Source organism: Amblyomma mixtum, chromosome 2 (genome assembly GCF_055824585.1).
Source record: "Amblyomma mixtum isolate Tamu chromosome 2, ASM5582458v1, whole genome shotgun sequence".
NCBI classification, from domain to species: Eukaryota; Metazoa; Arthropoda; class Arachnida; order Ixodida; family Ixodidae; genus Amblyomma; species Amblyomma mixtum.
The window spans coordinates 33035888-33063376 of record NC_143013.1 but is presented as its reverse complement, the minus strand read 5'-3'; the positions used below and the strand labels follow the sequence as shown (position 1 = coordinate 33063376).

General features: G+C 50.6%; 1 protein-coding gene, 1 non-coding gene and 1 pseudogene across 2 annotated transcripts; all 3 read right to left on the bottom strand.

The window, feature by feature from the left end:
* Positions 1-331: 331 nt before the first annotated feature.
* Positions 332-27489, bottom strand: LOC149358902 (uncharacterized). Its single transcript, XM_089571090.1, has 5 exons — positions 26891-27489; positions 26091-26237; positions 15611-15671; positions 6009-6072; positions 332-1218 (listed from the first exon to the last, which is right to left on the bottom strand). The coding sequence occupies exons 1-5, from the start codon at positions 27188-27190 to the stop codon at positions 531-533; spliced, it is 1260 nt and encodes a 419-aa protein (XP_089427216.1). The 5' UTR covers positions 27191-27489; the 3' UTR covers positions 332-530.
* Positions 12097-12169, bottom strand: TRNAV-AAC (transfer RNA valine (anticodon AAC)). Its single transcript has one exon. It is a non-coding gene; the product is annotated as a tRNA-Val (tRNA).
* LOC149358903 (uncharacterized) lies at positions 14534-15575 on the bottom strand (annotated as a pseudogene).

Sequence of the window (27489 nt, the reverse complement as noted above, 5' to 3'; positions counted from 1 at the left end):
AGAGGGACGAGAAACAGTGGTTTCGTAGTTTCGTGTCTGCTTCATACTATATTGGTGTGGTGGCTAAAATACCACCATGGCCGCCCTTGCACGTTCGCACTTTGCGTCTCGACATTTGACTCCGCTGCGATCATGCCCCGCATGCGGTTCCTCAGTCCCGCTGAGGTATAGAAATGACTTTGCCTGATCCGACGCTTCTTTCAAGCCGCTCTTACCGTGTTCAGACTGTGGCAAAACCAACCCGCCGCCGTATACCTACGAAAACTGCGCCCCAGCACCATGATAGAAAGTGCAGCTGTGTGGCGCTGGGGTTGACGAAGCACCAAAATACTTGTGGAAGGATATAAGCAAGTGTCGTTCTCTTTCTGTCCGAGAAACAAAGATAAGTATGTAATGGTACATGACTAGACACTGTCAGTCAGATCCAAACGTGTAGCGCCGTCCTAGGCGTTGAACACACGCGTTGAACACTAGCTCGCACACACAAGTCATACGCCCCGCACTGCAGCATAAGCAGCAACGCCGGCACTTCAGCGGGTCCCGTTCTGCTCCATATCCCGCTTCAACTTCCTGATCTCGAGCTGCAGCAGGCGCCTCCTGAGGGCCTCCGTCTTCTGCTGCTCGATGTAGAACTTCTTGTGCTCCAGCAGCACATCCACCTTGGCCGCGGCCTTGCGGCGCTCCTCGTCGTGGAAGTGGGCGACGGCCGCCATCTTGCGCTGCTCCTCTCGGTGCAGGTTGGCCAGTGCCACGGACCTCTTCTTCTCCTCGCGGTAGAACTCGGCCTCGGCGTCGGCCCGGCGCTCCTCGGCCTCCAGCTTGCGCTTGTTGGCGGCGAACAGCTGCGCCTCGTACTTGCCCTTGCACTCCTCCGGCGGGGCCTCGAGGAACGACGACGTCGATCCGACCCCGTCCGTGGAGGACACCCTCTTCTTGCGGCGACGTGGCGAAGGAGACCGCTCCTCCCAGTTCCGACGGTGGTGGTCCGTCAGGGACTCGCGGGCGCCGGAGTCGCTAGACCCTTCCTCCTCTTCGTCGAAAATGACCAACTCCTTCTTGACTACCACCGGGCTCGCCAACGAGCGGACGTCGGTCAGCACGAGCGCAGGACCACCGTGGCTGCCTGCTAAGCTGACGGGAACGGCCAGACTCGTTCCGCTGCTGGTCGCGTCATCCGGTGTGGGCACGATGTACTCGTCCTGGCTCTCGCCGTAAGCACTGGAAATGGCGTAACACGAATAAAAACGGGTCAACAAAAGTCACTGAGCCAGTCAGTGACTGCAGCAGACTCCAGCAGTCGTTTAAGACACGTAAAGCGCTAGCATTTCTTAGAAAAAAAAAGGTAGTGGACACGTAGTAACGGCTGCTGTTACAACCTTTTTTTAACCCTTACTACCTATGTACTATGTTCCGACGACCTTGTTACCACCTCAAGAGAAAATTAAGCAGTAACAAGGTAGTGACTTCTGCTATTACTACTGATATATTTGTCGATGCTAGAAGCGTGTCCCACCAGGCATCGGATCCAGGATCACCGCCGCATTGCCGAAGGAGGAAGGAAACGTGGGCCGGAGACGGGGAGTAGGGGAAGTGAAGGAAAAACTGTATTCACATATTTACATTATTTACATGGAGCGGGGCTGAGAATGGCTCTCAGTGGAAGGGCAACGTCTTCGTCAACCGTAGTCGACTGGAGCTAGCAGGCTTCTTTAAGCCACACTCACGGCCGAGTTAAATATCGTCCGGTTTCCCCAGATCCCTGGCTGGGGAAAAATGGTCGACGAGCACTGTCCAATCGGATGGACCGAAGGGGACCTTCTTGTTGCCGCCCACGGCTGGGCAGGTGCGAGCTTGTCCACTCTGTCGCAGCTGGGTCGAAGAGAGGGGGAGATTGCTGACTCATCCAGCCCCGCGGGAAAGGAATCTCCTGAAGTCTTTCAGCAGGGGAATGAACTTGCCTCCCCGCCGATTGCCCAGAACGCGAGTCGGGGACACAGAATTCTTCAATTATCCGCCAGCGTGACGGCGCCGCCAGGTCGCCTCCGCATTCACGGTGGTTGCTCGGACAATAGCTCCTGGGCCTCGCCTGCCTTCGTCGCCGCTGCACTCCGTTCAAGGAATTTCGCTGGGGTTTTGGCTGACAATGGCCCTCGACATTCTTGCTACACTAATCCGCTGAGGCTCGGAGGGGCATTCCAAACATCCCACTTCCCATGGTCGTCGCGGGGTTGTCGACCTTGGTGATTGTTCACGGTAGCTGTTTGATCGGGCCACGTGGTCCGAAGTACGGCTACAACAGCAGGCCTCGATGAATGTTCACGATAGCGGCTTGATCGGGCCCACGTGGTCCGAATTACGGTTACAACAGCAGGCCTCGATGAATGTTCACGGTAGCTGCATGATCGGGCCCACGTGGTCCGAAGTACAGTGGACACAGGTGTGACGGGAACACACAAAGAGAGTTAAAAGGGGGGGGGGGGGGGGTAGAAACACAACAGCACGTCCGCCGCCCGAAGAGGTCTCGTAGTGGCTGCAGCCAACGCTGCTGCGCGCAGAGACCTGGAGTTGTGTCCGTTCGACTTTTGGTCACAGCTGGGCCCAAAGGTTCTTCTTGCTTCGTTGACAGCTGTAACGGTCTCAACCAGCAAGGTACACAGCCCAACAAGCAGAAAGCGCCAAACCGACTTCAAGAACTGCCAAGCTGTTTTCGGTCGACAAAGTCTGTTTAGAGAAAATGAGCTGTAGCGTGAAATTTACGTCCTCCTCCGAAAGTTGACATGTTTGACCAAACCAGAATACACAGAGCTTGATTAGTCAAAAGGGAAAAATTTCCTAAAATTTTGGGGGGGTGCCGTAGCACGGTTTATGTCACAGAAAGCCACCGCCCGTGAGAGCACAAAGGGAAGGTGGAGCTGCTGAACACACATACAAAACAGACAAAAATGATTCCCGCTAAAGCAAAAAAAAAAAACAAAATACAAATTTGCATAGCGGATGAACGTCTGGGGAGTCAGGAAAGGGCATTACACGGGAAAGCTTCGGCTGAGGCCATCAGCGTTGCCATTATCTCGTACGTTTCTGCAACGCATGTGAACCGAGTCCCGCAATGCCAAGCTCCGAAATTTCGCTCTCATTTCGCATAGGAGAGTGTAAAGAACAAAAGACAAAAAACAAGCATTAAACTCAATATGAGATTATGCGTCATATCCGCCCCTTGCGCGGCCACGGTCCGACAGCTGCTTTAGCAGATGAGACATTGCATAATGCTAGGAATTCTAGCTTGCATTTCTGTACAGAGAGTTAAATGAACAAAAAGAAACAAAAGACGGGATTATTCCTCGAATCCGTCTGCAAACGGCGTTGCGATCAGAGGAATTTACTGCTTCCTATTCTTCAGCCGCCCCCTGCGCGGCCGCGGTCCGATAGCTACTCTAGCAGGTGCAAAATTACACAAGGCTAGGAACTTCAGCTTGGGACCCTGCACTGTTCTTCGTCCAAGTCTCGCGGTTCTGAAGTTTAGCTTACGCTCAGAAAGCAGAATGCGAGAAGGGAGCGCACGAGTGCGAATGCCGTGCCAGCGAATCTGCCTCTCTCGGATTGGGTTCGCGCGTCGCGTCCCCTTAGCTTGTGTTCTCTTCAAGCGGCGCGTGCGAACTCTGGAGCGCTGAGGTGCCAAATTGGGGCGGGTAACCGGTTGTCCGGTTTTCTGTGCAGCAGTCAACATGAGGCGCACTTTCCCCTTAAGTAACTCTTCCCGTTTGGCCACCTCTTTACGCTGCCGCTCCGTGGAAACCCTCGCTGTTGGTTTGCGGGGCGCGTCACTAGCCATCGCGGAACCGTCACAGGTTAAGTCGTCGGCGTTCGCCTCATTGTCAGTTTGTGATCCAGCCTGCTCTGGCTCACTACCGTTAGAGTTTATAAGGCTTACAGGGCCACGTTTGCCCTCTTCACCCGCGTGCTCTGCTGGCTCTGCGAATTCTGGAGCCTTCGAACTGGTGAGGACCTGCGCAGCGTTATCTCCAAAACTAAGGCCCTTTTCTTTCGGCAGCATATCCAAGCGGTTTGATAAAATCGAGGGATACTGCATAGGCAGGTTTTGGGAGACGGCTGCCTCGGTCAGACGCAGCTCGAGCAGGCTCTCGATCGCGACGCGGGCAGTAAGTTGGTCGTGTTCGATACCTTTCCTATCCTTATACTGGCGGTACAGCAGGCCAGAACGGAGCTGGAAAGGTATGTTCTTCCGTGACACACCCATGTCACTTTGGTGACTCAAGTTTCGTAGAGTCTGGTCTTTCTCTTGCTCAGCGGTGAACGTTTCTCTGTCCACACGAAGGAGTTCGAGAAAGCCATCTGAGTGGGGCAACATTTGATTCGTTTTCAGTTTCTCACCTAGCCCCAGCTCATCACTTGCGCCTGCTTCGGAAGACTCACTATAGCCTGCACTACTGTCGGTACTCTTTACCCCTGTGCTACAAGTGAGTAAGTCCTGGGCTGGCTCGTCATTAGGTAGCGCGGAGCCGTCACAGCTTAAATCGCCGGCGTTCGTCTCATCGTCTGTTGGTAACAAAGCCTGCTCTAGCTCATCACCGTGAGAATTTACAGGCTTCGGGCTTACAGGTTGAGGTTTGCCCTCTTCAACCACGTGCTCTGCTGGCGCCGCGACCTCACGAGCCTTCGAAATGGTGAGGACCTGCGCAGCGTTATCTCCAAAACAAAGGCCTTTTTCTTGGGGCAGCATATCCAAGCGATTAGAGAAAATCGAGGGATGCTGCTTAGGCAGGTTTTGGGAGACGGCTGCACCGGTCAGACGCACCTCGAGCGGGCTCTCGATCGCGACGCTGGGGTTTTGGCTGACAATGGCCCTCGACATTCTTGCTACACTAATCCGCTGAGGCTCGGAGGGGCATTCCAAACATCCCACTTCCCATGGTCGTCGCGGGGTTGTCGACCTTGGTGATTGTTCACGGTAGCTGTTTGATCGGGCCACGTGGTCCGAAGTACGGCTACCACAGCAGGCCTCGATGAATGTTCACGATAGCGGCTTGATCGGGCCCACGTGGTCCGAATTACGGTTACAACAGCAGGCCTCGATGAATGTTCACGGTAGCTGCATGATCGGGCCCACGTGGTCCGAAGTACAGTGGACACAGGTGTGACGGGAACACACAAAGAGAGTTAAAAGGGGGGGGGGGGGGGGGGGGTAGAAACACAACACTACGTTTTTTGGCAGTTACTACACTTGTACCTCATTATAACCCTGGTAGTAACCATTACTACTTTGATCTGGAAATGGATGATCGGAATATGCACATGTATGTATACTAACATTCCTGGTAACATTGCTAGTCAATGCCCCATGTTTTTATATAATGAAAAGGGTTTCCTGAATGGTAGCAAATCTAACAAGCTAGGATATCTAGCAAATCTCGTGGCCATTTATGAAGTGAAAAAGTGATTATTATTCATGCGTTATCTTTGTATTGCCTTTTTCCAATGCCTCTTCCGACTGTCCCCATAATTTTCACTGTCCTTTTTGCACACTTGAAATTGTGTTTATGCCTGGTCCACTGCGGACAAAACCCACTCCTGTAAAAATCCCGAAAAAGGGATTGACAGTAATAATAAATAAAATCTAGCAAATGTTACTGCAGGTAGTTACTGTTGCTCTCTCCAGAGGTAGTAAATGTTACTACCTTGCAGTTACTACGCACAGTTACTACATAGGTAGTCATATATGTGACAGTTGTTGCTACCCCAAAATGTAGTAACCTCAACTACCTTTTTTTTAGAGTGTACGGTCAATATGGGCAAAAACCCGGCATTCTTCCACGGGTGCGGCACTATATGCAGCAATGCACATGGCGCCAGGAAAATGTCCGCCGGAACAGCCGGGTGATGCTGCTGAGGAGCATCACAGGACGTTCATTCACAGGTTCTATCCTCACTGTACTACCTCCGAGTCCACGCCGAAATCGAATGTATACACTCCGGAACCCGCATCCACTCACCTCTGCATGGGCTCCGATACGGGATCGGCACTGATGGCGGAACGGGCTCGGCTTGCAACACCAGCTGAAGAATGAGAGAGGGAAAAAAAGACGCATGTAGAAGTAGTTATGGGAATTATATCGGAGTTGGGACAGCGCCGAGATTAAGGGTACAGGTAATTCCAGCAGGAAAGGGAACGCATCAGTTTTGAGCATTCAGTCAATAATTATTCCATAAATATTGGTGACAAGCGCGCTTTTTCACGTTTTAAGTAGCGTTTGTTTCTTAACGGCGAGTGTAACATCCAAAAGTCATTTTCAAATTCAGCGCAGAAATAACCACATTAACTTCACACTGCACCTACCTGTGCATTTCCCACCGCGCGTATATAAAGAAAAAGTTAGGGCGCACCCAAAATTCGCCAGCACACAGTAGAAAGCCCCCCAAAAATGCTTCGTCAATAAGAACGAGGCTACACAGAACCGTACAGCGAGGTTTATACTGAAGCAATATTGCCGGGAAGCTATATATAGTGCGACATAGATGAATTCTCGCACTGCGATCGAACCTCTGGACTTATAGAAGCGGGAAGGAAAACCGACAGCCTCATGCATGCAATGCACATCAACTTAACATGTTCAGGTATAGACCACAGAAGTAAAATCAGAGGAATAACATGGCGGACAAATTACACACAATTCTCCTCTTTTTCAAGAATAATACCTGAACGGAGTGCATACTGCCAGTTAAGGCTGGCAGTAATGGTAACAACGCGGTACAAGCTGGAAAGTCGAATATGTGCGCTTCACTCAGTTTACCGATAACATGTGACTAATAGAAGTATCTTGGTTATATACTGCTTCTGCAATATGCCCTGGACTTGTGAATGCTTCCTTAATAGCTCCCATGTCTCCAAGCTCTGTTCTCATATATATGTCCCCGGTGGAATTCATTGGTATTATTTCTGCTAATGCACACTCTTTCTGTATTGCTTCGGCGTAGCATAAAACACTGTAAATTAATACTTAAGGCGCCACTATGCACGGCATTATGTACCACGCATCACTGTACAAATGACAAGAGACGGCACTGCGCTTAACTAGTGGCTTCGGTATGCATTCAAACGCCGACAAAACCGATAGTTTACGAAATCATACGGTTTTCATGCACGAACATTGTTCTGAAAGAACCCTACACTGCGCCAATGAAATGTGACGGCGCTGTGACAATCGGGAGAAGGCGTCGGCAAATCAGGGGTCGGAGCCTCAAAGCTATTAACGCAAGAGAACGATGAGCGACGAGCTCATGCCTGTGATACCGACAATCATGGCATGCGTAGCTGCCTACAATACGGTAACTAAACAACTATTAGATTGAAAAATACCTAAACAACTATTAGATTAAAATTACATTGAGTGTAGCGCAGCGGCATGTGCAGCGACAGAAAAGAGCCAGAAAAAAAAAGTGGATTACAGAACATAAATCGGTTTATGTCATTCTGGCCAAGAACGGATGTAAGTACAAGCGGTAGTGTGGTCGACAGCACCGCCTGTGCGAGAAATTTCTTCCGGAAAAATGTATCGGTCCATATGAAGAAAGCTCAACAAATGCGCTGTGGAAATAGAATCGCCCGACGCCCAACCGACACCCTCCTGCGGGATGATAATGGACTCTTCCAGGGCGAGCCTTGGTAAGGGCGCACCACCCGGCAGAATCGAGCCTATAGTGCGATTACAAAAGAAAAAAAAAAAGAGGTCACGAAAGTTTGTTGTGTTCTTTATTTTTTTTTTTCGTTCCGTACAACGCAAACTTTTTTTCTGCGCCCAGCTTCATCGGCCATGTTTCTCACCCTCGCGGAGCGCTCAGTGGGGTCGTCCGCCCGCCGCGCGAGACGTGTCGAACCGCGGCCCAGAACCGCTGAAGAGCGACCCATCGGAGGGGAGTAGGCATCGGAAAGTAAAGAGGAACAAGGGCACAACAACGGGGGACCGCGCCGGTGTATGCTGAGAGGAGATAGGTTGAGGGGCGGGGTGGGAGCGTTGTTCGATGCCTATGCCAGAACCGAAGGCCACACCGCCGCCGAAGTTTTCGCACCCACCTGCGCTGCAACGGAGCGGCAGTACGCTGGAAACACCGCGGTAACAAGGCACCCAACACGAGGTGGTTGTCCTTTCGGCGACAACCGGATTGACAGTTGAAACTGGGGAAAGCGAAAAAAGCTGGACGCTTATTCGGAGTGCATACGCCCCACAGTGAACAGATCATGTCTGGTTCAAGTTCCGCTAATGCGGGCTTCCGAGGACCTTCGCTACCACGAGCCCGCCGGTCCACATACAAAGTCTGTAAGACGACGATGACGTGAGGACGCCGGAGAACCACAAGCGACGCATTCTGTCGATCCAGTCACACTGGAATTCGAACAGGGTCCGTGCAAAGCGGAAGCAACGGCACAATCGTGATTAACGGACACCCTGTTTCGAACAATCGCCCCACGAACCTAGCAGCATCACACAGCAAAAACTGTGCAGAACTTGTGTAGCGCCACTCCAGACGAGCTTATAAAAATCAGCCACCGTGGCGCAAAGAATGAACAGCGGCAGAAGGCGCGCCTCCCGTTCCGCGAGGGGAAGACCTTGGGGGTCCGCCGATGACCTCGAAGGCGACGTCTCTGGCCTTGGGACCCGCTCCCCGAGCCCACGACAGAGGCGCGCAGTCAACAACGGGCGGCTCGGGAGGAAACACGGCGTTCGAAACCCCGGGTTCTCTACTCCCTTTCGGGTTAACGGGGTAACAACCCTTCCGCTTCGGGTCGTGGCGAGCCACAACGCTCTAAAGATACCTCGATAAAAACATCACGGGGCTTTACAACGCTCCGCTGTTTGTGGGGGAGGCAGCGTGAGGTTCCGCCCACACACCGTAGGGCTACGCAAGGGCCAAGGTCAGGCCCCGCCCACGCGGAAGCCAGCTTGCGCCACACGGGACGTTAACTGAACGGGTTGAGTTCGATGCAGCCCGACCAGAGCACAGCAAAGGGTGTAGATATAACCCTTTGCTGCCTGCCGAACTCTTTTTCCCGGAAGTCTTGGCCACAACCCTTTATAGGGAAACTCTTTCGTGGAAATCACTTTCGCAGCAGGCGGATCTGGGCCAAGGCTTCAACCCTTTGGTGCCAGCAGCGTGTTAGAGAACTGCACGCTTGGAAACCCTTTCGGAAAACGCTGAGCTCGCGGCACGCAACACCCGGAACCCTTTCGACGAAAAGGGGTTGCCCCTTCACTCAGCGTCTAACCCTTCCATTCGGGCCGGGAACTCGTTCCACGGCGCCCTAAAGGGTTCCGTGCGAGCGCCGTTAGGCGGCAAGCGGCCTCCTCCACGGCCTTGCCATTGCGCGAACCATCCCGAGGTCCTTGGGCGCTTCTGATGGCCTTGGAAGGAAGAAGCCCCGCTCCGAAGGCGGCCTTCGGGTATCGGCGAGGCCCCGTCACCTTGAAGAACCCCACCGCCTGGAGAACCCCTTCCCACGTCCTTGATCGGCCTCGCGTCGCGTCGCCACTGCTGAACCTCTCCCGGCGCCCTCATGTGATAGGCTGGCGCGTCTTCGCGTTGTAGAGAATCGGGTAAGTGGGGCTTAACCTTCCGAAACTGCACTTCGGCTACGAGGGATGCTGTAATGGAGAACTCCGAATAAATTCCGACTACCTTGGGTTTTCTAACGTGCGCTGACATCACGCAGCGCACCGGCGCTTTTGCACTTCTCCTTCCCCGAAGCGCGGCAGCCGCGGTCGGGATTCGATCCCGCGGCCTTGGGCTCGGCAGCGGGAAGTAAACGCCACTGAGCCACCACGGCGGGTTGCGCCATGCGGAACACGGGACGACGTGCTAGTCGGACGCTGACGTGATGAAAGCGAGTTTCTGCAGTTTCGAAGAAAATCTATACGACTCGCATTTTGTGCCTTTAAAACTTGAGGGTTGCCATTTTGTATATAAAATTAAGTTCATTTTGTGGCGTCAGCACTCGTTACAATACCTTCCCGCCGTTCGCACTATACACCCGACTGTCGGCCATGAAAACAGCAGTGTCTTGTTGAGTGACAGAAGCGCTCTGGTACAGCCAAGCACGAATCTGTTGTCGAGATAGGGCATATAGCCGAACAGAGGAAAATGGCATACAGCATGAGGAAACAAGAAGACAGCAGCATGAGATGCAACTTTCCTTCTTTGTATTTATTTATTTATTTAGTGTTGGAAGTCATGGATAGAAACCGACTTTGGACGAACCTATAATGCGTAGAGCAGAAAAAAAAAATAGTGACGTACTATTCACGTCGAAAATATGTACTTACATGCGATTTTAAAGTAATATGGTTTTCAGCAGAAAATCAGCTGCAGTGAGCAGACCAGGAAAAGTTAATCTGCGAGCGGCTGGCGCAAGCCACGGGCGGGTGGTGCAAAGCTCTTGAGAGCGCGGACTCGATAGAGGCCCTTATCTTCTCGTTAACCAGGACAGAATTGATCCAACTTTGTAGAAGATTATGATGAAAGTGAACTAAACGTAAAAATATCCAGTACTTCTGTGAAAATTGCTTATAAGGAAATGAGATGTGAAACAAGTAAAGCAAATTGCCCCTGAGAAAATCACTAATGCCCTTTACTTTTTCATTAGTTTGTAAAAACACCTGAAGACAAAAATCTGACCGCTTATAAATAGGAGTTGGACTTTTCGGTACAAACCGGGGGAAAAAAAGAAAGGACCCTTAAAAGTAAGCATTTTATGGAATTCTGGGAGCTCCAGCTCGTCGCCAAGCGTTGTCAGCGTACAGCTGTTTACTGTCATCACCCGCTTAGGTTAGTTAAGCGGTTACGCGCGTTTCTCCATTGCATGTAAGGATGTTTAAAACCACGCATAAGTGTCGAGAAAAGGTGTCATATGTTCTGGCTACTGCGACGATTCAGCTGCAGTTAAGTCTCCGTCGTGGGCGCACTTGCTCAACAGCCCAGTGATAACAAGGCGACCCACCTTTTTTGGAAACAACTCCTACTTACGTTTTTATTCAACGGTTCTATCATTCAACTTCCACTACTTTTTTTTTTTATTGGAGACAGCATTTTCTCATGCAATGAAGCAATGCTAAATGTACATTATCAGTGATTATAACGACCATTAGTGCGTTAATCACTGGCAACTCGAGTGCTCAGGCTGACAAAATGCCGAGATAATCTCCAATTGACTTTCGACAGCACAGGAAAACGCATTATATCACCGAGAAAAAGTAAATAAAAAACGGCAATCCATCAGAACAAAATAATATTCGCAGAAAAAAAAACACCGAAAACTGCGTCCTGAAAAATTTTGAAAAAATAGCAGCCGAGAAGTCCAACCAACACTAATAACGCGTCAGTCTCAATTCCGGTAGAGTCCTTGAAAAACATAGGGCTACATTTTCAACGTATTTACTCATCAACTCATGAGTCGGAAACGCAGTGTCGTACGTACATACGATCCAAATCCGCAGAGGCCGCAGGGAGAATATACTGCCATGTAAATATCATAGAGTTTGACAGATATACTATAAAACCAGTCTCCCGGATAGATAAGCTGGTGCAAACTTCGAAAGCGGCGACAGAGCAGAAAAATATATTCGATAAGTTTTCCTTCCTTCCAACGCGTCAGAAGCACAGCTCAATAAAAAGGCACCAAAATGGAGTTAGTCATTTCCTTGTAACGATATGTTCACGTAGACAAACAGGGTTCTGGTGTCGAATATAAATGAGCTAGATCTCGACGTCTTTTATCCCAAGCTACGTTTAATTTCAGGGCGTGCTGCCCGCAAGAAAAAGAAAACACTCGTTGAAAACAAATTAACAATCTGAAGGCTGACACTCATTTATTTTGTTGTTAACTGTTTGTTTTTGTTTTTTTAACGGACAAGAAGTCGTTAACTAGAAAGCATTAAATGAGACAGGCTGCCGCCACGCTGCCGACGCAAAAGGCAGAGGAAATTTTAAAAAACTACGAAAGCGTGTTCACTGGTTAAACTAAACTTTTTTTATATAAAAAAAACACTCGTGTATACAGTGAACATGGAAAAAGAGAAAAAAAAAAATTTGTGTGCCTGCCAGGGATCGAACCTGGGACCTTCCGCGTGTTAGGCGGATGTGATAACCACTACACCACAAGCACAGCTGTCATTGGAAGCGCCCCAAACCCTTGATAATGCTTCCAACCAACCTTGCGAAATAATTTCGTGGAAGCCGGTGTTGGGAGGTGCTCGACGAACAAAGCATGAAGCATGAAAGAGATGGACTGGCGACCGCGAGGTCACATATTTTTGAAGCCGGGAATAAGCGCTCCGCTACGCCAGTTGCATCTTTTTTTTTTTAGCTATCGCGGAGATCAAGGCGAACAGACGATCTCGCGCCGCGCCGGACCGCCAGCAGCTGGTAAGTAGCTAAGATGCAATGAGCCCAAAACGGCTCACTAGTCCTTTCGAAAGCCCGTCACCTCCGGCACATTTTTTTTTTTTTTTAACGCATTTCGCTGCACCTTTCATTGGCAGTGGGAGCAAAGTACAGAACACTGTAGAGCAAAGCTACGATACATAGCTACGAGGGCGGAGACACGTGTCCATCCGCCAAGTAGTTCGGCCTCCACAGAGCCCAGTTGTGATTGCAGTTTCGGTTTTGTTTCGGCGGCCAGAGAAAACCGCTTCCTACAGCGTTGGGATCTATGTTTTGTTTTCATTTATGAAAGCTCACACGGGCTTTGTAGCCATCTGTACTTATGAGGAGTCAGACAAAAATTTACAGACGCTGCCGTTTTTCTATATGTGGAATCAACCTCGGACAGCGACACTAAAGCAGCCACGCACTCGATGCAGGCATGTTTTTCACCAAAGATGTTTCGTACTTCTGATATAGCTTTACTATTGATAGCACGAAGAATCTATCACTAAGGTGTGGTAATGCATGATATTCTGTTCGGTTACGGTTAAAAATAAAAAGGCGAACTATGAAGAAGACGCACTGCCTCGAGTAATATTTGCTAATGCATAGAGACCATTGATGTGTGCGCATATAAAAAAAAAAGTAACTATTCTGTGAATGCATGCACAAGTCGGTGAAAACATATTATTATATGACACAGATTATTACATCAAACTTCTCTCGCGTAAATAGAAAACTCTGATCGATTAAATTAATAACAAACAAAAGGTATAGATGCACCGATAAAAATGTAGAGCGGATAGTTTTGAGGAGAAATATATAACTAAATCATCAGACTTGCCGCGCTCCTTCCAGTACTTCTACTGGACGAGCTGGACTTTGAGTCCAGAGGAATTACAAAGTTATGCAGCTGCGTGTCGACTGCTCCATCGCGTTCCCATGCTTCCTCTTCTACATAAGCGTAAAACATGACCGCAGTTCCGCGACTAATTCTCTTGTACAACACAGGAGATCCCCTGGTGCACGAGTTTCTCTACTACGGACATGCAGTGTGAAAGTGGTGCTGTCTGCAGAAACGTAGCCTTTTACTTGGCTCCGCAAAAGTCCAATGAGGTTAAATTCACAGTAATAAAGAGGCAGCCGGACTCTGTCGTGGCCAGCACTCTTTGATAGGTCATCAATGCGGTACCCCGAAAATCGATGTTTCTGCCGATTGACAATATCCAACAGTACTTTGGCCGGTCGCCCGAAAAACTGAATGCTTTTCTCCGTCAACCACGACTCATCAGTTTTCCGGGCACGCGAAGATGGTGTTTTTTCGAGCTGCACACTACGATACGAAGCGCTGTCCATTCCTACTTTACTGTTCCGATTAAAGCTCGGCACTATAATTGCTCATGAACGAGTTTTCGAATCGAGCACCGTCCATTGCAGTGTGGAAATCGGCGGCACCTTTGTAGCGGGAAGAAACAGGCACGCGTTTTCAAATGCATTCTCGCTCCCGGCATACGCCACGATCAACCTGCCGCATTTGCCGCTTGGTGCACGAGGTTTAAGCCTTGACGAAAGGCATAGTCATGTGACTTCACGGTGGTGTCTGTAATCTTCTCCTTAGGCCTGCATTTAACCAGGTTTCGTCAGGCCTGCAGAAGGAAGTTGTATGTTGTCTCGTACACATATACTCGAATTTGAAAGCTAAATAAAGAAATCAAGCAGCCAGAAGCGGATCTGACGCATTAATTCGAATGATGACGTGCTGAATATTAAAAAGGCACAGTGCCATACACGCCGCTCCCAGCTATGCGCCCGAGCACTTGAACTTATCGAATGTCCGAGCGATCACGTCACTCTGGTATGTGAGCTCGATGCCCCTGCACGCTTTTCATCGCGTTCAAAGCTGGCAGCAACGTTACTTGGCTGGCAGTGCAAGCCACGCTGCGTACAACCGCATAATCTCGTCTGTTACATGTCTGCCTCTCCGGATTGATTCGTCCGGCCCCCGATACTGCACAGCGCTTGCATTACAACTGTCCAATGTATATTTCTGCAGTTACGCAATATTTCCCTGTTCTTATTTCCCTGAGTTCTTATGCGCCAACCTTTATAGTACGCATGCAGTGACAGCTCCAAAAACACATGATAAAAAGCGCACTTGCCTCTTCTGCTTTCGCGTTTCCCGAATCGTCCGGCGTTTGTGGTCGCCACACGTTGATGTCGTCTCTTTCCAGTAGCAAAGAGTTCCGCTTACACTTCCGGAACGCAAACCTGATATCGTTCAGCATCCTCTGCGACATACGGACACATGCTCGGCATGTCCATGTCGGGGTCATTTATTACGTCGTTCCGTAGCTTTGCGGCAGTCGGCACTTCGTTACGCATGTAATACTGCTGCATTTTTCGCCTCAGAGCAGCGAGACTGAAGGTGTCGTACATTTGAAGCCGCGTCTTCCTGGTTTTGTCATTATTTTTAAACAAGCCTAGATGACTACTTCAGCTTCCTTCGTATTGGAGATTTCAGCACACCAGAGAGAGCCCCAGTTTTAATAAGGGAGACGCCGTGGGAGCTCGCTCCGATGAGCTCGCCTACTTTACGGCATGTGGATGAGATAGACAGCTGAGGCTGACTACTCCTTACGCCAACGTACGCTTTGCAGACCATACCCTTCGCCTGCTTTGACAGGCATCTGTTCTTGAATTGGATCTTTGGCGAAAGAAGAGGAAAGATTTCGGAAGCAGACGACGGGGTTCACACAGCAGACGCCATTCTTTCAGAGCGACGGGTGTCTCGAAAACCCGCGACGGACGTAAACCCATAAAACCCGCGAAAAAAAAAAAAAAAGCTTAGAAGTGATGTTTCAACGCTGAAAATTCGCAGTTCTGTTAGAAATTTGGTCGAAATAACGAGAATTATGGTAAACATCTGTTTCAAGGCGAAGCTACACATTTTAAACTGGGTCAGCGGCATAGAGAGATGCGTTTCGGCTCCGTGGCGTCCGTACCAGGGAGCTTGTGGAAGCCCCATCGTCTCAAAACGTCATGAAACTGGACAAACACGCCAGTTCCGCGTTCGTCTTTGCTCGTGGCGTTGTTTTAAAACTACGCAGATGAACCAGACCACCCACGCATCTAGCAGTCACAGAAATGAGAATTACGCCTTCACGCACGGAGCTGCACTTACCGATGAACGCCGGAGAAGCATCCTCAATCTCGTACACCACATCTCCATTCGACAGGCCTTCCTGCGTTCAGATAGGCGAAAGTTCTGCATAATACATCGTGTTTTCCGTTCGCGGCAGAAGAGTCACAAGGAATAAAATATTTTTTTACACAGGTACCTCTGCAGTCTTGTCCTTGTTTTTAACCTTGTTTCTTTACTTAACTCTGCTTTCTGATCAGTCGTACTCCGACCAGAGATAGTATACGCGAGTAGTGCGTTCAGGTACTCAGCATTTTGCGAATGTTTTGCCCGGTATTTAGCTTCGGCTAGCTATCGGTCTCTGTCACCGGACGCCGCTTTTTTCTGCTCTTGGTGTCTAGAAATGAAGGTGAGGGGATTTCAATCATGCCTCGCATAAAAATAAACTGTTTTCTGTGTCATTGTAACTTACTACTGTCTCAGATTACTTAGCCTCGATCCGACCAAAACCCTCCCATTTTCTACGCTCCAACATGAAGTCCTTGTCCTTGACCTTCTCTGATAACGGCGTTCGATGTCACCCTTGTGTGTATAGCGTTCGAGCAGCTGCTGGTTTACATGGGGGTGAACCAAGCGCGAAAGTGGAGTCACGCAAACCTACAAGCTAGTTGGACACGAGCTAAAAATCATGAGCTATCTCATTTCGCCTTCACACTGCTTGAGCGCGCCTACACAACTATAACGCAGACTGCAGATTGTCACCGCTTGCTAACTCACGAAACACGCGATTGACGCACACACTGCTTCCCTCAGTCACCGCCACCAAAATAATGCACATTGACGCCAGACAAAGCACGTTACCACTAAAAACATAGCCATCACAACCGTTGTGGCCTCCCAACGTGAAGTCCTGAAGAGGCCGGGAGACACCCTGCACGCAGCTCCGGACGACGGCTTCTCTGCAGTCGGTCCAGCGGTGGCCGGGGGCTCAGTGCCTTCTACTCATGCGAAAGAATCCCCAACTCGACCTCAACGTCCAGGAGAGCGCACGAGGCCATCCTAAGTAGACGCAGCAAGAAGCTGACAGCGAAAAGTATATAGACAGGCGAACGCAGGCCTTCCTGCATCTCCCGCGCAAACGCAGGTCACGTGCGGCAACAGAACGAAGGCGGAGACAGGCGAAACGCTGTCACTCGTATACATGGTCCCTCCCTCTTCGGCCCGTATAAGAGCCTATTCACTCATACCAGCTCCGGACCCTCTGGCAACGACACGGGGCGGTCGGAATTATTCCGGAGCCTTCCACTACGGCGCTTCTGTTCCTTCCTTTGCGACGCGGCTGAGGTGTCCACCAAGGACGTGAGACAGTATTTACCGGTTACGCATTGCATGGCTGCATGCGTGTTTGCTTTCCTGACAGCCATTTTACGAGATCGCGTATACAGCTCGTTCCGTCGAAAAGCCGCAGGCGTCTTAGTACTAGTAGTTGTCGGCACCGCGCGTCGCAAGTATTCGGGGACTGCGTAAAAATCAGAGGGCACTCAATGAATATAAACGGGGTCTAGACCGAGAATCGAAACAGGACCTTTGGCGTTCGAGACGGGAACGCTTCCCCTCCGCCACGACGGCTCGACGTTTGAACATGAATAAAGGCGCGTCTAATGAATGCACGGGTTTCTTAGCGACGTATCTTCGAGATCTGTACTGAGGCGTGCGCATGGAGGTAGAAACACTCAGGCGATGCCCTCGCTAGACACCATACCCTCGCTACCCGAGCTGCGCGCCAAAAAGTGTGCCACCGTGAGTCTGCCAGAAGCCACGCGCTTTCGCAAAAGTCAGTGCACGTTAAAGAACCCCAGCTGGTCGAAATTTCCGGAGCCCTTCACTACGGCGTCCCTCATGGCCCGAGTTGCTTCGGCACGTTAAACCCCAATAAACCAAACCAAGCTTTCGCAAAGACTACTGGGAGTATTTCGCCGACGGCGCAGCCAGTAGCAACGCTGGGCACAGTGGCGTCGTCAGCTGCAATGCATGCTGCGCATACGCAACCGCCCTGAGACAGCGACCAAGCAGAGGGGGAGCAGGGGGAGACGACTTCAAAAAAATGTGACGTAATCACCTCTTCTGAGTTCTTTCCTTCCTTTATGGGCGTACGTGAGCAATTATGAGCATGTAAATTACAGAAAGAAGAGGGTAACGGAGAGACATGGGAGAGGCCTTTGCCCTGCAGTGGGTGTAGTCAGGCTGACGATGATGAAATTACAGATGCCGGAATTAAGCGAGTACCATGCGTTTCCGGTAAATTTCCTCCGTGCTTGGCGTTAGAGTCACTGGAAAATTGACTCTACTTGGAGTAAGGGGCTTTACTTGGCGTGCAGTCGTAGCGCCATCATGTTGCACCCCCCTTAGGCATGCACGGCGCTGGCCCGGCAGATGGCGCGCGCGTAGGCGACCTTTCTGCGCCGGAGTAGTGCCGTTCGTTTCTGAACAGGTGTGATGGAACCGCAGCCGTGGACCAGCGCGTCTGTGCAGCGCGGTGGCTCAGTGGTTTTGGCGCTCGGTTGCTGACTCGAAAGACGCCGGTACGATTCCGGCCGCGGCGGACGAATTTCGATGCCCGTGTACTGTGCGATGTCAGTGCACGTTAAAGAACCCCAGCTGGTCGAGATTTCCGGAGCCCTTCACTACGCTAAACCCCCATAAACCATAAATGCGGATATTTTGAGAGGCCTCCTAGAGACTCCGAACGATTTGTCCAACGGGCAAGGCCGGCAAGGCGTTGCGCCCAGCCGGCGATGGCGTTTCGTGGACTCCCTGGCAGAGCTGCAACACGTTGTCGCGCTGCTCCCTTAAAGGCGAAGCTTAAAGGGTCAGTCTACTCACCGAGATGAGTGTATAAATAATGGCATATTCTGGTAGTTGGCACCCTATAACATCAATAACGAGGGGTCTGCGCCCGGTTTAGGCAGGAATTTATATTTTATTTCGGCGTTGAAAGTCGCGTAAAAAAGCATGGTGGCGACCCCAAACGTTCATTTTGTTCAAGAAAGCGGTAGTCTTTTTTTTGTATAAGCATAAGTGACTATACTACGTACCATTTGTATGCCCCAATGTCAGAGAAACGCACGTTTTGTTCTAGTAAACTGTAGAAGGCGTACCGCTCGCTTTTTCTGTAAATCACATGAATATTTATAGTTACACGTACGCAAAACGCAGGCACATTCCCACTTTTAGTTCAGCGTATGCTAGCAGAGACGCAAAAATAAACTCAGCCTATAGTGGCGCCATCTGGTCGTCAGGACGGGAACCATTGCTGTAAACAGACCGACTCTCCACTTAAGCCTAGGAGCGGCAGAATCGTCACTCTAATTATTAAAATAAAGCAAATTTATCTCTTATATGTTTTCTTATAGGCGAGATGAGACGAAGCGAAAGACAGGCGCCCCATTTATGGCCAGTGAACGCACTGAAAAAGGCAGCAACAACGAGAATTCAGTCCGAAGCGAGAGGTCCGGCTTCGACGGGCGCCGCCATGTTTGTCGCCGTGCGGCTGAAAATCCAGATGGTTGCCAGATGAGACTACCATCTCATACAGATGTGTTCCCACATTAATAAATTCTATTTTAAAATGTTCTACCGCACTCCTTGGCACCACAGCTGGCTAAACGGTAATTTGAGTAAAGAGCTATCGGTTGCCGCAAAGAAAATATGGTCGATAAAATTCAGTAGACTGACCCTTTAAGCGTCCTCCAATTTTTATTAAGGCGAAAGCATTTAATGCCTCATACTGTCGTTAGCAGACGCGTCGGCAGCCGTGTCGACAGACGCGTCGGCAGATTTGTCCGCCTTTCGGCGTCACTGCTTAAAAAGAAACTGCGCCGAGGGTGGGAACCGAACCGGGGCCTTTGAAGCGGAGACGCTACCACTCCGCCACGAAGGCTCAAGGTTCGAGCATGAATAAAGGCGCATCTAGTGAATGCATGGGTTTCATAAAAAAAAATAAAAGCAAGTCAAGAAAAGGAAAAATAAAAATAAGAAAACAAACAAAAATAAAAACAAAATAAAAATATGATGTGAAAATAACAATAAAAAGAATAAAAATACGAAAAGGAGCAAAAAATAAAAATAAAGAACAAAATATGAAAAATAAAAAGTAAACAAAAACAAACAGTGCGCCAGGAAACGCTTTCGCCTTGCAGCACTTTAGAGCCAAAGTGCCCCCTTAATTTTTTTTTCCAAAACCTGGCACGCTGGTGGCTAAAAAGATGGATGTCTACAAATTTTTAATTTCTCACTACCATCATGTGCTGAACTTTTCTCCTTTATTATTAATATTATTAGTGGCTTACTTAATAAAATAAAAACAAGTAAAAATGATGTTTCATCAACTCATCGACGGACATATACGGGGCTCGTGAAGCGCACATTCAAATGGTCGCAAGGCACTCGAGCAGGCTACTACCCCGCCGATCTCTAGGCCTGCAATCGGTACAACTCAAGAACGAAGCGGCAAATAGCCCTCAAAGGAGACCTTCGAGCCAACGGCGTCGACCGACTGTCATGACGTCGCCGTTAACGCTGAGCTCCATGTACGCGAAAACTCACGCGAGCGCGATAGCGGCAAGCGACGAGCGACACCGCCGCGCGAAGCATTTTTAAGGCGAAAGCCTTTAATGCCTCATACTGTCGTTAGCAGACGCTGTCGGCAGCCGTGTCGACAGACGCTGTCGGCAGAGATGTCGACAGACGCGTCGGCAGCCGTGTCGACAGACGCGTCGGCAGCGATGTCGACAGACGCTGTCGGCAGCCGTGTCGACAGACGCGTCGGCAGATTTGTCCGCCTTTGGGCGTCACTGCTTAAAAAGAGTTAAAAAAAATGGCTGAGGCTTAGCTTAGGTTAAGCCTAGTCAGATGCGAAGCACATTGTCGCCGAGTTGCATATCGAGCACGCCGCTTGGCTAGACGTTCTTCACGCTCTTCATTAGTCTCTGTAGCACGCCGCAACTTTTGCTTCTCATTCCAACGAGCAGCCCTGTCTCCAGGAGGCATCTCTATCCCGTGTACGCCTAGCAGAAGCAGGCGCACCCCCTTGTATACCGCCGCTCCAGCATCACGTGTTCACTACAGCGCACCTAGCTGCAGAAGCAGGAAACAAGTCTTTCTAGGAGGTATTGGCTGGGGCCCCGTTTCTCTTATGTCGTTACGTCACGCATCACGTGGTCCTCCTTGGTCGCGACGCCGCGCGCGACGGCGCGAGCTGGGCCCCCGACATGGACATGGAGGTCAATGACATGACATGGAGGTATGACATGGAGGTCACGAAAGGTCAATGGTAACGACACCGCCGCGCTCGAGGAGCTGGGTTGGGCTATTTTAGTATGCTTCGCATAAAAGAAACTGCGCCGAGGGTGGGAATCGAACCACAGCCTTTGTGAAGCGGAGACGCTGCCACTCCGCCACGAAGGCTCAAGTTTCGAGCATGAATAAAGGCGCATCTAGTGAAAGCATGGGTTTCATAAATAAAATAAAAGGAATAAAGTGAAGGGAAGGAAAATAAAAAATAAAGATAAAGTAAACAAAAATAAAAACAAAATAAAAATAACATATGAAAATAAAAAACAAGAAAGACAAGAAAAGGAACAAAAATAAAAACAAAAAACGAAATGTGAAAAACAAAAAAAAATAAAAAACAGTGCGCCAGGAAACGCTTTCGCCTTGCAGCACTTTAGAGAGCCGAGTGCCCCCTGAATTTTGCCGTGTCGCTTGCCTCGTCGCTCGGATCTGCACAAAAAATGTCGCTCGTCGCCCGGAAGTGCCCCCGCGATTAGCCAATCATACCCGCCACAAACCATTTCCGGTTTTCGAAGGAGATGTCTTCACTTCAACAAGCGCGTCGTCTTGGTGATCGCCGCCGTAGAGAAAAATATTAAGGCGAAAGCCTTTAATGTCTCATCGTTGTAAGCAGCAGTTGTCGACAGAGAATGTCACGCTTTTCAGTTGGTCGAAACGTTCGTAACGTCACAGTGCGCCAATTTCAAACGGGGCCAATTGTACTTTGGCTAGTAACCATGCAACCAATTGAAGGGACCATATAGTGATGCTCCAAGTAAGTGGGACTGAGCTTAGTTAATTGCTTAATTACCCAATTAGCCTAATTAACTTCTCTAGTCAGGCCATATAAATAAATAAAACCTAGTAAGAAATTGGTCGAGCTCGGGAATCGAACCCCGGTCTTCGGAGTGCGAGACGAGCAGCATATGCTATCCACTCCGCCATGCCAGCTTTTTTTTTCTTGCCTTCAAAGGCGTGGGAATACAGTGCATTACAACATATGTTACTATTTACATGGCTACAGCACTCCTCGCTTCCAGCTCGATGGTTTGGAATGAACAAAGGCACGTCTAGTGAATACGGTGTCTTCGCTCACTGCCATCCTCCTCCCTTCCCTTCCGGCGAGGTTTAGGTGTCCACCGAGATATGAGAGAGAAATACATTTCCTTTCCTCAAAAACCAATTTACCGACGAGCGAGGCGCAGAACCGAATGGGCGATGGCGTTCTATGGACTCCCTGACAGCGTTGCAAGACGCTCTCGCGTTCCACTCTTAGAGGCGAAGCTTGAAGCTTATAGCATCTTAACCACACATCAGTGACCACACTTTAGGTCAAAAAAGTGCACCCCCCCCCCCCCCCTGAATTTTGACGGGTGTCCACCGAGATATGTGACACAGTTACTGCGTAATTTTCTTTCCTCAAATACAATTTTCATTTTCTTCATTACGGGCCACCTTCGTCTTTCTTCTTTCACTCCCACTTCCTCCGTTCCTCTACGGTGCGGTTCAGGTGTCCACCGAGATGACAGAGATTTACTGCGCCATTTCCTTTCCTCAAAAACCGTTGCGTTGAAACGGCAAGGCATCGCGCCGAACGGGTGGTGGCGTTCCGTGGACTCCCTGGCAGCGCTACAACACGCTGTCGCGTTCCACTCCTAAAGGCGAAGCTTAAGCTTAAGCTTAATTAGCAGTTAATTAATATTCGGGCATTAATCAGCAATTAACCATTACTTAGTGATTTGTCATCACTTAGTAATTAGTACTCAATTACATGTGACGCCACCAGTGCCACAGAAGCACTGAAAGTGGTGCGGAAAACGCTTTCGCCTCTGCGCACTTTAGACAGTCAAAGTGCCCCCTGAATTTTTCGCTTTGCTGTAGCTGTGAGGCAGAGCCGCAACATTTAAATAATGAGAACAATCTGCTTGTCGGTTACATTTGGAGCGGGCTATACGCGAGCGGGGGCATTGCAGGGAGAGGTGCGTGTCGAGCCGCGGGTACGCGCCGCTCGATCCACCTAAAGTCCCTAGATCAGCTTTGCTTTTTTTAGAAAAGCTCATAAAGGGACTTTAGATCCACCGTGCCGCTGCGCTCTAGCTGTGTATACGTGCAGAAACACTCGCGGCGCGTATTCTGACTTACATATTGCAATTTGCTCACTTACACGCAGACTGCGGTGACAGTTTACGGGACTGTTTTTACTAAGCCGGAGTGCGCAGGCACTCGATCGTGATGCGACTTCGCCTCCGCAAGCGCACCGCACCGCCTTGGTCATCGCCGCTACACCGCCGCCGTAGCGAAAATGCTTCTTTTGTCCTGGCTATGAGGCACAGCCACAAAATTTTAAGAGAGAGCACAGCTTACGGGCGTGTTTGCTAAGCTCGAGTGCGCAACTACCGAGACCGCTGTGCACGTCGCCATAGAATTAATATAACCACGTCGCCTTCGCTTGCTTGGAGGTTGCCCGCTAGGCGACGGAGCGAACGTCGCCGCGCCGCCTCATCGCGTCGCTCTCTTCTTCGCGCACTTGGAGCCCACATCCGTTTCACGAAGCCACCCAATCGCCACCTCCGATGTCACGCTGGGGGATTAACCGAGACATCGTGACAAACGGTCGACGCCGTTCGTGGAAGGGCCTCCTTTGAGGGTCATTCGCCGATTGGTTCTTGAGTTGTGTCCGGCTACATAGATTATATTGGGACTAGAAAAAGAAACAAGAAAAATGTGTCCCAGCTCTGTACCCGACTACAGTGCGCGAAATGTGGAAAGCTATATGTATTACGGCACAGACTTTTGCCAACGCTGTGGCCTCCAATACCAGGGCATGATGAAGCGCGTACAGTGAGATGCATATAGTCGAGTGATGCTGGGCTGTCACGGTCGAGTCCCCGCGGAGGCCATCTGATCAGGGCGACATCGGTTGGTCGTCATATGAAGCATGCGAAGCACACAGCAAGCTGGCATATGAGCGATGGACATGCCGATTATGTCGCTACTGTTATGCCCGAGCACGCATTCCGCTGGCCTCCGCGGAAACCAGCGCCGTGCGCCCGCCATTGCGCAAAGCAAGCCCGGACTCTCGGACATGCCGCGTCTTGCAGCATGATTCATCCTGGCTCGCCCGGCGCAGACCCTTCCTCCTCCTCCTCACTAGCGTCGGCTCGAGACTCATACGACGCTTCGCCGGCCGCCCTTCCCGGGCTGCAAACTTTCAACGGCCGAGATCCTCTCGACCATTCGTCCAATTCGAACGGTGGCCAGTGGCGTGACCTGATTGGATGGTTCGAACGGCTGGCTGCTGCAACCGTCGCCGGAGGCTATAAAAACCAAGCCGCGCAGAACGGGAGCAGCGGACCTCTATGAGCAGACGGGTAGAGACGAGACATCAAGCCAGAGAGACGGTCTCCCGGGGCATCGCCCTGCTCCTACGTGCTAGCCCGTTGTGCTCTCGGCCCCTGCGTCAAAATGTAAAGCCCTTGTACATACTTCAATGTTTCGTTAACTAACCGTCGCCTCGACCGTTTCGTCGCTCAGCTCTGCGCAACAGTAGCAGCAGGCACGTCGATTATGTCGCTACCTATGTTCCAACGGAGTTCGAACACGCTAGTGCAAGCGAGTCCAGTCGCTAAAGCGCGTTTGGCCCTACCCCTATCTTCTATCACTTCCCCCTTTCTTTCCCTCTCCCTGTCGTATTCCCGCTAGCCGTACCTCAGGTTGCGATGGCAGATGCCGCGGCTAGCAATATCTTTTCCTTCCATTGTCATTTTCATTAATAAAGAGCCACTAACAACATTTTTCGCCCATCCCGTGAAACAAGAAAGCCAGAGATAAATTGAGCGGTCACACGCGTTGCACACGAGCGTGGGCCCTACGCACAAATGCTTCGATCCCTCCCTCGAAAAAAAAAGAATAGGGAATGAGGGTGAGGGGTGACGAAAAACTCACTTCTATCAGGGAGTGTTGCGTCTATACGGAATGTGCCGCGGGGGAAGGGATGGAGGAGGAAGTGAAAGAAGAAAGAGGGAGCTGCCGCATTGGAGGGCACCGGAATAATGACGATCACCTGGGTATGTTTGGCGTGGACTGACATCGCACAACAAACTAGCCCCTTTTGCGCTTCACATTCATCGAAACCCGGTCGCCGAGGGCGGGAGTGAATCCGGGTCCTCCGGCTCAATAGCCAAGCGCTCGAAAAGTGCATTTCGCCGGATTCGCGGCGCAGGTCGAGGAGGAGACCGACGATGGACCATCTCGTGTTGCGGTGAAGGCTTGTTCCACCGGCACATAGAGGGAACAGCCATACCACAGGTGCTGGAATTTGTTGAACAGGGCATGCAGCCGCACGGACCGACCTTAAACATGGACATCATGAAGGACCCACTTTTGGAGTGGCGGAACACTGACAAGCGATCGAGTGTTGTTTGGGGCGCATGCGGACAGCCCCTTCTGTCCCTTCTTACTAGCCTTTCATACTGTGTGTGTGTGTGTGTGCGCGCGCGCGCGTTTGCACTGATGGCACAGCAAATCCAAGCAACAGCAAGAAAAATACGGCGACGTCATCAATCGGCCGTAGGTCGAACACAGCAAGCTGAGTGGCGCGATTTCAAACAATCATATTCATTCCGTTCGCGTTATATACCCCCACTGGCGAACCCTTATGCGGAGTCGGTGTTCCTGGCTACATACCTACCAAAACTGTGAGCAAACGTTTGTCGTACAGCGTTCCGGGTGGGTCATAAGATTTCCTCTTTGCATATAGCTTACAATTATGCTAATAAAGTTGGAGGCTAGCTTGCGACACGGATTAGAAGCGATCACATATGCACCGTCAGTTGTACGCCTTCCCGGACTTCACCTCTTCCCTTAAGGCGCTGTTGAGATGTCCACCAAGATGTGAGACACTTACTGCGCCATCTCGTTTCTTCAAAAACCAAATTTTAATTTTTATACTTAACTATCACAGCGCGCTACGTGCAGTTGATGTCTCTTTTTCGTTTTTCCTCTTTCCATATCTTCTGCACTTAGGGCATTCAAGTTATCGAAATGCAGTACAAAACAGCCTCTTTTCTCGCATTGCTGACATTAAATTCGAGCTTTTGCTCACTGAACGCAAAATTCGTGGGACAGATACGTGCACATCGCTTTGGGGAACACCGCCTGGTGCGATGAATGTCGCTCGTTCGACGCTTACCTTGGACGGGGTGGAGGGGCTTGTATTCTCCTCGCAATCCAGCAAGCCCGTAACAGCGATGAGGCGTTCCTCGAGCGGCGACAGCGTCTTCTTGCCGGCCGCCGAGCGCATCTTGGCCCGCACGTTGCACTTCCAGTCGAACCATGTCTGCGGGGCATATACAATTCGCGAGTGAGTCGCGTAATAACGCACACACCATATGCACGCGCCAATGCAGTGAGTCGCGCAAGTTTCGAGCAACCCCATGGAGTGGAAGAGCAGTTAATTGCTTAAGCGAGGTCACGAGCAAATAGCCAGCATGCTGAAATTCAGTGTGACTGAGCACGTGAGCGAGTAAACAAACCGAAGACAACGGGTTGAAGAGATCTATAGTCATGAGTTGCAGAGTTACAGCACCCCTACAACTCGTCTACCACAGACCGAAATTTCTTATAATTTTCGGTAGTACCACAGCACGGCGGCGAGCATTACTAGTTCAGGACACGCGAGAGTCGATTTTTAATAGAGAAGCGCCGGGATCGAGGGAATACAGCATGGCCTCCGTCCTACACTTCCCAATATGGCTGCCCGCACATGCCTCACTAGCTTCAAAAAGAGGTTAGAAACGGGTTTTGTGAAGCCTCGTGCCAACTAGTCCATCTTTCCACGCTACACTTCGTCGCATCATGTTTCACACAAACCCGCGTAGGGTAAACGCGAGAATGCTCGTCACATCACGTGATTACAATCGCGTGTTCCAACTCGGTTAGCCATCACGTTGCAGCGTACAACCGCTGACTCCCACAAACGAAAAAGCTCACTTTTTTCCAACGGTCCTTGCCCTTCGGCGCGCTGAATTCTTGTGCGTTGAGACGTTCGACAAGCCGCTGCCAGTGGCGCTCGCGCTCTGAGGGCGGCGCTGGGAAGCGTGCATTCACCATGCACGGGTGGCGCTCAATGTAGTTCAGCAGCAGTTCGAACTGGCGCGCCGTAGTGCGACATGCGCGCGGCTTTTTCACTGCGTGTCGCTTGCTGCTGCTTACGGCGGCTGCCCCGCTGGCTACGCCGCTACAGCCTGGCCGAGATGGAGCCATCACGCGCGACACACTCCGTTGAACCATACACGATTCGACATAAACTCGGCGACCGTCGTCGCAGTCTCACCCGCCTTTCTCACTGTACGACACAACTCGACGGCTCGCAGCACTACGCAATACAAGACGACGACACCGCTCAGCGAATGCACGGATATCTTGTTCTACCGAATGCAGCGGCGCGGTCACCACAATGCAGCGACGACGAGCTCGGGCGAGCGATGAATCACGCCTGCAAAATATGGCGGCGCAGCAGCCGACGACGACGGGGGATTGACAGGCGCTCGCGACTCGGTGGCGCTCGCACGTAAAGGCTTCCTCCACCC